The sequence below is a fragment of the Pseudorca crassidens genome, chromosome 11 (genome assembly GCF_039906515.1).
Source record: "Pseudorca crassidens isolate mPseCra1 chromosome 11, mPseCra1.hap1, whole genome shotgun sequence".
Classification (NCBI taxonomy): Eukaryota; Metazoa; Chordata; class Mammalia; order Artiodactyla; family Delphinidae; genus Pseudorca; species Pseudorca crassidens.
Window position 1 is genome coordinate 94,909,906 of NC_090306.1, and position 12,141 is coordinate 94,922,046.

The 12,141-nt window shown below is 54.5% G+C and overlaps 1 protein-coding gene across 2 annotated transcripts in view; it reads right to left on the bottom strand.

Moving 5' to 3' along the window:
- The window catches only part of FOXRED2 (FAD dependent oxidoreductase domain containing 2), a 12,292-nt gene extending 2,824 nt beyond the window's left edge, over positions 1 to 9,468 (bottom strand). Inside the window, exons 1-8 of one of the 2 annotated variants that reach the window (XM_067697931.1) lie at positions 9,375 to 9,468; positions 8,201 to 8,749; positions 6,231 to 6,482; positions 5,834 to 6,097; positions 5,311 to 5,477; positions 3,932 to 4,097; positions 1,986 to 2,227; positions 619 to 789 (exon numbers count right to left, since the gene is read on the bottom strand). In XM_067697931.1, the coding sequence (XP_067554032.1) occupies positions 619 to 789; positions 1,986 to 2,227; positions 3,932 to 4,097; positions 5,311 to 5,477; positions 5,834 to 6,097; positions 6,231 to 6,482; positions 8,201 to 8,748 (1,810 nt within the window). In that variant the 5' untranslated portion in view covers position 8,749; positions 9,375 to 9,468. Of the gene's footprint in view, positions 1 to 618; positions 790 to 1,985; positions 2,228 to 3,931; positions 4,098 to 5,310; positions 5,478 to 5,833; positions 6,098 to 6,230; positions 6,483 to 8,200; positions 8,750 to 9,235; positions 9,351 to 9,374 lie in introns of those variants that run through there. The other variant, XM_067697932.1, reaches the window with a different exon arrangement.
- Between the last annotated feature and the right edge of the window lie 2,673 nt (positions 9,469 to 12,141).

The window sequence follows — 12,141 nt, forward strand, 5'->3', positions numbered from 1 at the left end:
GCCTAGTTTTAAGGTATGTGTCCTCACAGAAGACTCACATTGACTTCTGTGATTTCTGCACCACAACGATAGTGTGAACTTTGGCCCCAAGGTCACATGAGTGAGGCCTAGTGGATGGAAATTCTCGGGAGATTTTCTCCCTACTCTACCCAGAGCCAAAAAGCGTGCATCTCCTCTCTCTCTTGGGAGTGCTTTCTGCCTTCTCCTTTACCTACTGAGATCCCAGCTCTATTTAAAGGTCTCTGTACAGACATCCTACCCTGCTCCAGCCTCGTCTTCCCAGCTCCAGGTGCTGGTCAGTTACCCGGGCTCTAGGCCACTGACAACCAGCAGGTATCTCTCATCCAGGGGTGGGTTTGTGCTTTTCTTGGTGTTTAGCCTCTGGGGAGTTCCCTTATTTTCCTGCCGGTTTTTTAAAAAAGACATTTTATTCAGTGTTTGCAGGTGTGCTGTACTGGGAGGGGGTTTCTGTGAACACCGAGTCCTCCCGTCGTAGGAGAGGGAAGTCTTGGGTCTGGGTTTCTAGACGCACATCCTAAAGTTCCACAGGGCACAGATCTACCTGGTCTTCTTCACCCTCCAGCTCAGCCCCTTTGTCCTTCGGGAAACTTAAGTTACCTGCATAGAAGCTCCGGAGATCGGTGTCTAAGCAGTTCTCCAGGAAGCGCCTCAGGGGCAGAATGTGCCCCACCGGGGCCGTCCAGTCCGTCAGGAAATCTTCCACGATGTGGTGGATGGCCGTGGGCCGCGGCAGAGGCCAGCCTGCAGGGCGGAACCTCACCTCCTGCTCTGTGGGGAGGAGAAAGGGCGCCATGTCAGAGCCGAGCGCGGGGCTTCCATTCCCAGGGCCACATCCCAGGTGCCTGCCCCCCAGCCCCTCGCGCTCGGCCTTCCTGATGCACCTCTGCATGGGCCATGGTCAGCCTGTTCAGCTGTCCTTCCAAATGTCTGGAGGGTGGACGTGAGGGAGAGGGACTAGACTAGACTCATCCCCTGCACTGTCAGCGGGCAGAACTAGGACCAGTCACTTGAACTTGGTTTGCTTCTAAGACTTACGTGAGCTGAGGTCTATTGTGGCTGCTTTGAAACTGGCCTTTCTGTGAGGAGACTCGGCGTCCTGCATCCAAGGGGTCTTCGGGCCCCTCTAGCCCAGTTTCCTACCTGGTGGGTGCCCTGCTGTGTGTCCCTGCCACAGGGCACCAAGCCACGGCCATCCCTGCATCGGGAGACTCTGGGAGGTGGCCCATCCCCCCCCGGCAGCCTTCACGATGCGCTGCTCCTTTAGAGTGAACGTCAACCTGCGCTCCTGTCAGTTCCACCTGTTGACGCTACCTCCGCCCTTTGGAACGACCTCTAGTTTTAGATCATCCTCTTCCAGGGGACATCCCTTCAAGTTTGGAAGCAGGAGTCGTGTTCCTCAGGTTGGTCATCATTCGGTAGCTACTCCGTGCTGGGCGCCGTGCTGGCGTTGTGCTGTATCATCTCATTAACCCTCATCCTACAAGGAGGGTACCATGGCCACCCCCATTTCACATCCGAGCAAGCGGAGGCTCCGCGGGGTTAAGTAATGGTCCAAGGTCCCACAGCGAGGAAAGGACAGCCCTGGGAACACTGCCCAGCTCTCCCACTCCCCTCCTGTGCTAACCAGTTCCCCTTCCCTTTCCTGTTCCTTCTAAGAGTCAGTCCCCAGATCCCCGCTCCCCACTCCACGGTCAGCCTCCTTTGGAGACGGCAACAACAGTGTCCTTCTGACGATGTGGTGCCTGGAGGTGATCAGGCCGCTCCACACGTGGCCTACCCAGGTCGATGTGTGGGCCAGGATCTGGGAATAGCATTTATCGTTCTTGGACCATCTGCGCCATTTAGGCTCTAGGCAGAGCCCCTAGAGGCCCCCCTTCTGTCAGCTGAGGGTGCTGCGTGACAGCTTAATGGCGCTGGGGTCCGAGGAGTGCCCTCGCTCGGGGGAGAGCGGAGACCCAGCTCACCGGTGGGGAGGTGCCTGTAGTAGTAGATGACAGGATGGAGGAAGTTCGACAGCCAGGCGTCTTCCGTGTGCCCCACAGAGCGGTCATAAAAGAAGACGTCCTTGTCGGGCCCAGAGAAATTCCGGCCGTACTCCATATTGATGACGAAGAGCCCGTGCCTTGCCCTTCTTCCCGTGATTGCCTCCAGCTGGGCCAGCGCCTGCATGGGGAACTCCTCCAGGTACTCAAAAGCAGTGGCATTCCTGGGGACAGGGGCAACACGGCGTGGGTAAGCCCCTCAGTGCTGCGGCAGAGGTGCCAGGCGTGGGCGTGCGTGCGTGTGGTGTGTGCGTGCGCCTGCCTCTCCTGCCTAGAAGCGCCCGTCAAACAGCGTACAGACACGGATCAGGCCTGCGCGTCTCCCTTGAATATTACTGTTACAGCGGAGCCCTGACTTACACTGGGGAGAGAAGACAGAAGACGCTGAGTAACCTGAGTGGGTATCTAGGGAGAGGGTGAGCCAGGCTGAGAGACCAGTGATGGAGAAGCCCTAGGAGTGAGTGAACACCTTGGCATGTTCAAGGGACAGGAAGAAGGCTAGTGTGGCTGGAGTGGAGCGAGGGGGAGGGGAGGGGAAGTCGGTGGGGGCAGGTCAAGGAGGGCCATGTGTGCCACGAGGGGAATGTCGGGTGTCATCCGGGCTGGGAAGGGAAGCTGCGGGCCTTGGGAAGATAGTGAACAGAACTGAATTCTAGTGATTCAAATTTTAAAAGAATCACTCTGGATCTTCCCTGGTGGCGCAGTGGTTAAGAATCCGCCTGCCAGTGCAGAGGACACGGGTTCGAGCCCTGGTCCAGGAAGACTCCACATGCCACGGAGCAACTAAGCCCATGAGCCACAACTACCGAGCCTGTGCTCTAGAGCCCATGAGCCACAACTACTGAGCCTGCATGCCACAAGTACTGAAGCCTGCAAGCCGAGAGCCTGTGCTCTGCAACAAAGAGTAGCCCCAACTCGCTGCAACTAGAAAAAGCCCGCACGCACCAGCAGCCAAAAAAAAAAAAAAAACAATCACTCCGGCCACCATGTTGAGAGCAGACCATGAGGTCAAAGGTGAGAGGCTGCTGTATTAGTGCAAGTGAGAGATGCTCATGGACCAGACCAAGGTGGCAGTGGGGGGCTAGTGAGAGGAAGATTCTAGACACAGTTTGAAGGTAGAGCTGATGGGACCTGCGGATGCTGTGAATGGGTATGAAAGAGAGAGGAGTCAAGGGTGATGGGGGTTTTGCTCTGAGCACCGCTGAGTTTCCTGCAGGTCCCTGAACTCGATGTGCTGCTGCACTCACTGGCTTTGGAGCAGACTGTTCCCTCTGAGGCGTCTCACCTGCCCCGTGTCCTTTCAGAACCAGCCCCACTGCTCACCGCCCCCAGCTCTTCTCCCTTCCCTGCTCTGCGTGGTTCCTTCCTCAGGGAGCGTCCTCTGTGATCTGCTGCTCATCACTTGATTGACAAGGAGCCGACATGGTCTGGCCCAAGGAGCTCTTAAATCCACGCAGGTGGTGATCCCTCATCACTGTCAGTTCACTGCTCATCTGTTTGGTACCAGATGCTTTTCTACCAGTTACCTTTACTCCTTCCTACAGTCCTGCGAGGTAGGTATCATTAGCTCTATATTGCAGATGAGAGAAAGGCTCAGAGAGGCTAAGTAACTTGCCCCAGATCACACTGGTGGAAAGTGGCAAAGCTGCAGTCACACTCACGTCTTGTCTGTCTGTCAACAGAGCTTGTGGTGTTGATGTCACTGGTTTCCCCAGAACAGACTGATCCCCAGCCGCCCTGCCCACCCCACCAGCCATCTTCATCTCAGGAAAGAACCACTGGGCTCTTCCACACATGCAACAGGAAGAGAAGAGCACGACGGCGTGGGAGGGGGAGGGGCAGTGGGAAGGCGAGGCCTGACTACTCACTCCTCCAACAGGACCACGTCGGCCAGCACACTGAACATCTGGTAGAGCCCAGAAGCCTCGTTGACGCGCCGGATGATGGCACTGGCCAGCTGTGTGATGGGGTGCTTGGTGGAGGGCCAGGTGACGCCGTGATGACGCTGCTCCAGCAGCCGGTGGATGGCACGCACTGAAATGGCCAGAGGGAGGAATGGCACGCTGCCCTTAAGATGTTATCTTTCACCTCCGGGGCGGGGGTGGTGGGGAGGGACGCAGAGCCCCACCAGCTCTGCACTCTGGACACGCTTGTATTGCACGGCTCCAAGAAGGTGCCTTTAGAGCAGGGTCCTCACGTGTGTTCTGAAAGGGGCTGGATGGGAAGTGTTTCTGGCTTTGCAGCCCAGACGGTCTCTCTCACTTGACTCAATTCTGCCTCTGGTGGGAAAGCAGTCAGAGAGGACCGCGAAATGAACGGGCACGGCTGGATTTGGTCCCCCAGGCCCGAGACTGCCCACTTCTGCTTTAGGCCATCTGCATATGGAAGTCCTGCCACTGTCACCTCACATGTGACTATAAGGATGAAGGATCCTTATAGTGGTTTTTTTTTTTTTTTTTTTTTTTGCGGTACGCGGGCCTCTCACTGTTGTGGCCTCTCCCGTTGCGGAGCACAAGCTCCGGACGCGCAGGCTCAGCGGCCATGGCTCACGGGCCCAGCCGCTCCGTGGCATGTGGGATCTTCCCGGACTGGGGCACGAACCCGCGTCCCCTGCATCGGCAGGCGGACTCTGAACCACTGTGCCACCAGGGAAGCCCCCTTATGGTGTTTTTATGGTCAAATTAACTGGCCCATGTAACACTCGTCATGCAATAAAGCACCCATCCAATGGGCTACCCAGAGCGCAGAAAATTGGTGCCCTTAGTACTGAGAGTTTTGAAAAAGAGCTGATATAATCTAGTTGCAACTTTTATTGAAATTTGTTGGTACCCAAAGAGTCTATGTGTACGTAATACTTCACAGCTCCACGGTCTCCAGATATTACCTTATTTAGTCCTTACAACAGCTCTATGGGATGAAGAATTCACCTCATTTACAACTCTGACATCTGGGAGAGCCAACAGAGGCTTGGGGAGGTTATGAAGCCTCACCCCTGAGACCACGCAGCTGCTTCCCCAGGTTAGCAGTCCTTGCCAATCACGGTGATGCGGGTAACACGCCACCCCAAGATGTACTTACTTTTACACCTTAACTGGTACTTCTCTAGATGTGTCCTCAGACCACGAAAACCCACTGCTGCCTGCCCCACAGGGAATTTATGACAATCAACTGCTGTTAAGCCTGCTTTAAGGGAATCAGGCGTCTCTTTACAGACCCTGGGGACAGCGGCCCTCTCTCCCGGGCTCACCTGTGTATCGGAATCCATGGATGAAGCCCCCAGCAGATTTCCGGTAATCCACGGAGTGGCTGGCAGTGCCCAGGACAAAGAGGCCCCGGCTCCCTTTGGACTCATAGCTGGCTTTCACCAGGGGGTACTTCTTGCTGAGCTCACCCCCTGCAGAGAGTCGGAGGGACCTGTGAGTGGAAAGGGCTGTGAATAAAAATCGCTGCTATGTATGAAACATTTTACAGGCTTGGCACTGAGCTAAGTGCTTACATTCCTGTTCAAATTTAAACCACACCGTGACCCTAGGAGGCAGGTATGATGATGTCCATTTAACAGACAGAGTAACTGAGGTTCGCGTTAAAGACGTGGTGGGTCAGGGACAGAGCCAGGATTCAAGCCGCACTGGAGGCCGGGCTCTGGGTCCCTGTGTGACCTGATGGCACAGGAGGATCTGTTCAAGCCCTCTGGCGTCTCCTTGTCCACCTGGGCCTTGACTAGAGGGCTTTGCTGAGAGATCCAGCTCCTCCCCTCTGTTCGGACTCACTTGCTGAAAATGGAGAAGTCGAAGTTCCAGCCCAGGCAGCGGATGACCCGGTCGTAGCCCACGCGCAAGGCGAAGTTGTCGTTATCGTCCTGGGGGAGGGGGATGGCGTCGGCACTCCGGTTGCCTTCCTCCAGGAAGAACTTCAGGGTGACGTGGAATTTGCCCTCGAGGTCCTTCACAATGGCCAGATCCGTCAGGTCAGACTCGAGCAGCCCGTCCAGGGACTTCAGCTGGTAGGTGTCCAGCAGGCCATTGTTGATGGCCCTGGGGCCCAAGGGGAATGTCAGGAGAGAGAAAGAAGTCTGTGCCGGGTAAGGAAGCCTCAGGGGCCAGGGTGGTTAGTCGGGCGGGGGTCAGGGGCTGGCAGCACAGCACACACAGTACCTGCCCAGCATACCTGAGGTCGCCGACGTAGTGGGTGGCCCAGGAGAGCCGGACCCGGGAGCGGCTCAGCATGTGGATGAAGTTGGTGACACCCAAGATGTTCTCCGCCGTCTCAAAGGCCGAGTTCCCCCGGCCCAGGATCAGCACATTCTGACCCACGAAGTCCTCGGGATCCACGGACACGGACTCATAGCCATCCAGGTATTCGGAGCCAGGGAAGTCCACCTGGTTGGGCACTGACAAGCCAGTGGCCACGAGAAGGACGCTGCAGGTGGGGGACAGAGGGAGGATGGCTTAGCCTCTTGGCTATGAGACCACGAAGTGAAAAATCCCGCTTTGGACCTGCCGCCTGGCTCGCCCGCCTCACCCAGACTGCTGGCTCCTAAAAGAAAGCAGGTTGTTCATTTATTCACCCACCTCCTGACCTGTCCCAGTGCATCTGAGACCTTACCCTGGCCTCTCACTGAGTGATCCAGTGGGTGCAGTTTCCTTTACACCTTCCTGGGATTATACCAAACGTGAGAATTAGTTCTACTTTCTGACTTTGGAGAGGGTGACGCCATGAGAAATGGATTAATTCACTTAGTTTTGAACATGGCAGCCTCACCAAGTACCACCCTAGTCATGAAAAAGAAACTAGACGTTCTGCTTCCCCCTTTCTTACTTGCGTGGCAGATGCAGAATCTGCTGAGTGGTGATTCTGTGCGAGGCCCTGTACTAAGTGCTTTCTGCCTCATCTTACGGCTCAAAGCAGCTTTGCATTGGTGTTATTCCGCCTGCTCTACAGGTGAGGAGATGCAGGCTCCACGTGGGCCCACGAACTCCATAGCTCCTTAGACAGCAGACCCAGAATCCGACCACAGGTCAACCTAATTCCAGAGTCCTGCTCGTTCCACTGGTGGGGATTACAATCCCGTGGTGGACAAGCTGGGAGCCGGACCCTGCCGGCCTGCAGAGGAATGGTTTGATCACAAGGTAGTTTAGAAAACAGCACCGGGTGGCCTGGAGAAGGGGCCTGGGCAGCCTCTGTGGCCCCTTGCTTTTTGGCCTGTCCATTTGCTCACATCTGAATCCCCTACACTGTAGCACTGCTGCCTAAGATGCGAGGGTCCAAATTGGCCCAACCCTTCTCTCCTTGGGCTCTAACAAGCAAGGAGCAAGGCTGAGCCTCTGGCAAAAGGCATGAGAAAATGAACCGTGATCGAGCACCTGCCTGGAGCCAGGTGCTAGGCTGACGGCCGGGAACGGAGAGGCAGTCGGGCACAGCGTTAAGAACACAGGCTTCGGAGTCAGGAAGATGTGAGCTCAAGTGGCAGCTGTACCCCTTATTAGCCGTGTGACACGGCACCGGTTACTTAACTTCTCTGAGCCTCAGTTTTTCATCCGTAAAATGGGCATCAGTGAACCTCCCTCAAAGGATCCTTGTGAGGATTAGACAAGCACGGTATAACATATAACTCTGAATTTGGGTTCTCTAGACTATGCTAAGCTTTCTCCCAAGTCAAAGCGAGCTAAAACTGAATCCTGGCAGCACTGCCTATTGGCCCTCGCTCTCATTCAGTTCAGAAATCCTACTGAGCCTGTCTAACACTTGCTGGACACTTGCCAGTATTTCTCAGAATGTATTTTGGGGAACACAAGTTCTAGGAGATGCTCTACAAAAAGGGTTTTGTGGGTGCATAAGCTCAGACAATGCTCAACACCCAATGCTGGAGTCCTTCAGTGAATGTGAAGACACTGAAGTCTGAAAAATCCTGGAGGAAAGAAATGGTCAGAATTTTCAAGAATCTTTGAGTACATACATTTCTAGGAAACACTTGGGAAATGATGGCTGAACTGAACCTCTTAGCACTGGATTTCAGTGGGAGCAAGGATGGGCAGAGATGCCTCTTTTCTCCCACATCTACGGGCCAACCAATGGGTTTCCTTCTTCCAGGGAAGACACTGGCTTCAGCAGGTGAGCCCTGGAGCCCGGTTCCTTACCTACACTGGTATGCCTGGCCCTTCTGGTCGGTCAGGATGAAGTAATGGCCATTCCAGGCCCGCTGATCCTTGTTCAGAGTGACGTGGGCAATGGTTGTGTTGTACAGCACGTGAAGCCCCAGCCGGTCTGCGAAGTCGCCCAGGTAGCGCACCATGTCGCCGGCATCGGGGAAGTAGGCGTTGGAGTAGTGTCTGAAGAGCAGCCGGGGGTCGTGGCTGAGCAGAGAGTTCCAGTCATGGCGGAGGTTGAACTCGGCGTTGGCCTTGCCTGTGTACCGCTTGTTGATGCTGATGAGCTTGCGGTGCCGCGGGTATCGCGTGAAGAAGCTGCCCGGTCTCGGGGCGCGTTCGAACACGGCGTAGTCCCTGCCGGCCCGCTGCAGGAAGTAGGCCATCTGCAGCCCCGCGGGCCCGGCACCCAGGACACAGTAGTCCCGGTGCGCGGGCACGGAGGCCTGGGCGGGGCACGGGGAGAGAGCCGGGTGCAGGGCGATGGTCAGGAGAAGCCCTGGGAGGCCCCACAGCAGGGCCGCGGCGGAGAGACCCATCCTACGGCAGACCAGAGAGGTGAGGCCTCGGACCACGAAGGCCCCTTGACGCCCGCGGAGGTGAGCCAGGAACTGGGGGCCCAGAAAGGCAGGGGCTTGCCGGAGCGCTCACTGCGACTAGGGGTGCAGCCAGGACCAGAACCCAAGGACCTCTGAACTCATTTGCCCCGACTCCATCGTTTCAAGCTCGGATCTGGGCTCCTCCTAGGAGTCCCGAGCCCCTCCATCTCCCTCAGGACCTTAGTTCCCAAGGGCGCCAGACTCCTTATTGCCATGGTAATAAGAGGCTGGGTGTTTTCTCCACTTTCCCCTAATTCCAGGTATGCCCAACACCCCCCTAGGGCCTTCCAAGGCCAGACCCTCGAGGGTCACGTCTTTTTGGCCACGCCCCCGCGCTCCGGCCTCCAGCCTGAAGGAGGTGTGGTCTGCAGGCCCCCGTCCCACACCCGGGTCTCTTCGGCCACGTGACAGGGAAGCCCCAGCACACCTGCCCGCGGAGCAGCGCGAGGCCGCCCTCCTTCGGGCGCGCTGAATACGGGAGCCGCTCCCCACGCGTGCTTGGTGCCCACGCCCGCAGCTCCCGCCTCCCCGGCCCGCCAGTCCACCCCCCCGCACAGAGCTCGAACCTCCCAGCCGCTCCGTAGACAGCCCGCAGCCAAGTCAGCCCGCGCTCGGCCTGCCCGCGCCACCGCGGCGGCCCCGCCCATGGCAGGGGGCGGGGTCACGTGGCGGCGCGCGTCATGAGGGGCTGGGCTGTCGGGTTCTGGGCTCCGGGTCGCTCGCGAGAGCCGCGCACGTGCTGCTCCGCCGGCCGGCGCGTGCCGGCGCGTGGTGGCCCGACTGAAGATCAAATCTGGCAAGTGGCTTGGGGCTCTTTAAAGCTGTGTCTTTCCACGTGTAAGGGAGGCACGGGAGCAGACGACTTTTGGAGATAATCGCAGCTGTTCCACTCCATTACTGTAGCCAAAGACTAGTTGGGTACTCAGTACTCTGGGACCGGAAACCAGGTTGATGAAACCAGGACGGAAAAACAAATTAACTGGTGTGTTCGCTACAAATTCAGTCTGTTGTTTACTAAGAAACAGGACTGACTGGACCTTCCACCAGAAGAGGAAGGCCAGGGATTGTTTCCAATATAATGTAAATAGCTGACTGGCCAAATGGAATTTAGGGGTGATTTGCTTAAGGTCACACAGTTAAGAAGTGGAGTGTGACATGAAAACCCCCCATTATACTCCAAATTATGAGCTCTTCCAGAAGGCTCGAGGACTGTAACGAAGCGGTAGGGGAGGCCAGCATAGCTGTGATTTTGATGAAGGGGATGTGCAGTCAAGCACACATCTTGGTAGAAGGTTGCTGTTCACAAGGAATTAACAGCTTAGTTGATGGTTTTAGTTCTTCTCTAAGTATGGGAAAACGCAAGAAACTGGGTTCAGAAGACTTTCTCTTGAAAATACGTCTGAAGGCTGGTTCTGCCACTTTTAGAGCAAAAAGCACCTCCTCATCCTCAGTTCCTTCAGGGTATATTGTAGGTCAGCAACTGCAGTGGCTAATGACTTGATTCTTGTAGGACTGGGCAGTAGGTTACATTCTTTATTTGACAATTGCTTCCCTTTCAGTCTTAATTTCGACCAAGGTTTGGGAGGCATTCTGTGACTGATTTGTCACCTGGTGCTAGGAATGCTCATTCCCAGGCCAGGCAAAATTTACTGATAGGGCACTCCACGTGCTGCTGCTGGACCAGGCCCTGTTAACAGTAGCCAAAAGCCTCCGGACCACCTGTCTTACTAGTCTGTTATGGTTCAGGAAATGGTTCCCGCCTGTTGTTTCTTCCCATATCTAGAGTTAGACTATTACAATCATTGATCTTATAGAACTGTATGTTTGTAATTGTTTCAAGTCGCCTAGTCATCATTATTTTTATTGGAGGCTCTGTCACACATTTGGTAGTGCAAGAAACAATACTCTTACAAAATAGGCAGAATATATGTAATATAGCTAGCAACATGAATATGGTCATAAGTAAGTATTTAAGCTAAGAACTTTCATTAGGTGCAGGCTGTTATCTCCCCAGGTCACCTGACCAGTCTGTTCTGCCCCCATCACTGCCTTTAAGGGAAACAGCATATTGGCATTGTACATAAAGTTCACCAAAGATGTCTGCGAGTACAGGGCGAGTGGAGGGTCACTGTGACCCCTTACAGGATTGAGAAATGAATGTTTTCTTCCAAGGAGTTGCTGGCACCAGAAGAATACTTGATCTTACGGTTGAGCAGGCATTTCTGCCGCAGGGGAGATGTGGTCAATGCATAATGTGGGTGCACAATCACACTAGAGGGGAGCAGGAGGTTGAAAGAGAAAAGGTTTTATGTTGAAATTTTTCTTGTCTTGCCTTAAAATGTGAATTTTTATTTCATCATTGGTAATGTAAACAAAGTGGCCTACGACAGTTCAGTGTAAAGACACTGAAACACAAATCCACTGCTCATGCCCAGCAACGGTGGCCAAAGTGGAGGCAACATGGAGGATGACAGGATGACCCTGAACTGCCATTCAAGTGAACTGGATGACCAGGGCTGGCTTTCCAGAGGTGGGATGTGGATCCTGCATGAGATTTACATGGGTGGAACACAGCGCAAGTACAGGAAACCTCAAGCGGGTGTTAAAGTAGTCCTGTGAGATGGGGCTGAGGGTTCTGGTGGGAAGGCAGCCGTGCCTAGTGTGGAAAAACCCTGTGATCTTCCAGCTTTGCATGGCTGGAGCTTCTTCTCATTCAAAGTCATCACTGGGACTTCTCTAGAAAAGTCTTCCTTGAGCTCTCACACCTAAGTACCCCCTAAGGAATGCCATTTATCTATTTTTTTCCTAGCCTATATCAGCATCAGAGAAAAGCTCCATTAGAGCAGAAATGATCTTATTCACTATAGTGACCTCACAGCTTCCATCAGCATCTGACATACAGGAGGCCCTTAATAATCTGTTGAATAAACATTGAAACCAGACAGACCAAAAATGAAAGTTAGGGAGGTCTACTTAATAGTTGTGAAGATTATGAGAATGGGTGTGGGCAATTAATTAAGTACTTAAAACAGCTGCTGGTTGTATTTTGTATTGGGAAATTAGGACTGATAAAATACGGCAGGGCCTTCAGACTAGGCTGAGCCTGGATTGTAGGCCGCAGGATGCGATTGAAAGTTTAGAGTCAGGACTATTTACAGCAGTCAACTTGGTGGCCCCAAGCAAGACCAGATGGAAGTAGGGGATAGATGAAAGACATGAGGCATGTGGAGGCTGATATAAGATGTTTTTAGAGAATGAGACTGAAATTAACTTCCACCTGCCCACTTGCTCCAGCCAATCCTGCTGGGTTGCATCATGGGTCTGCAGGAGGCA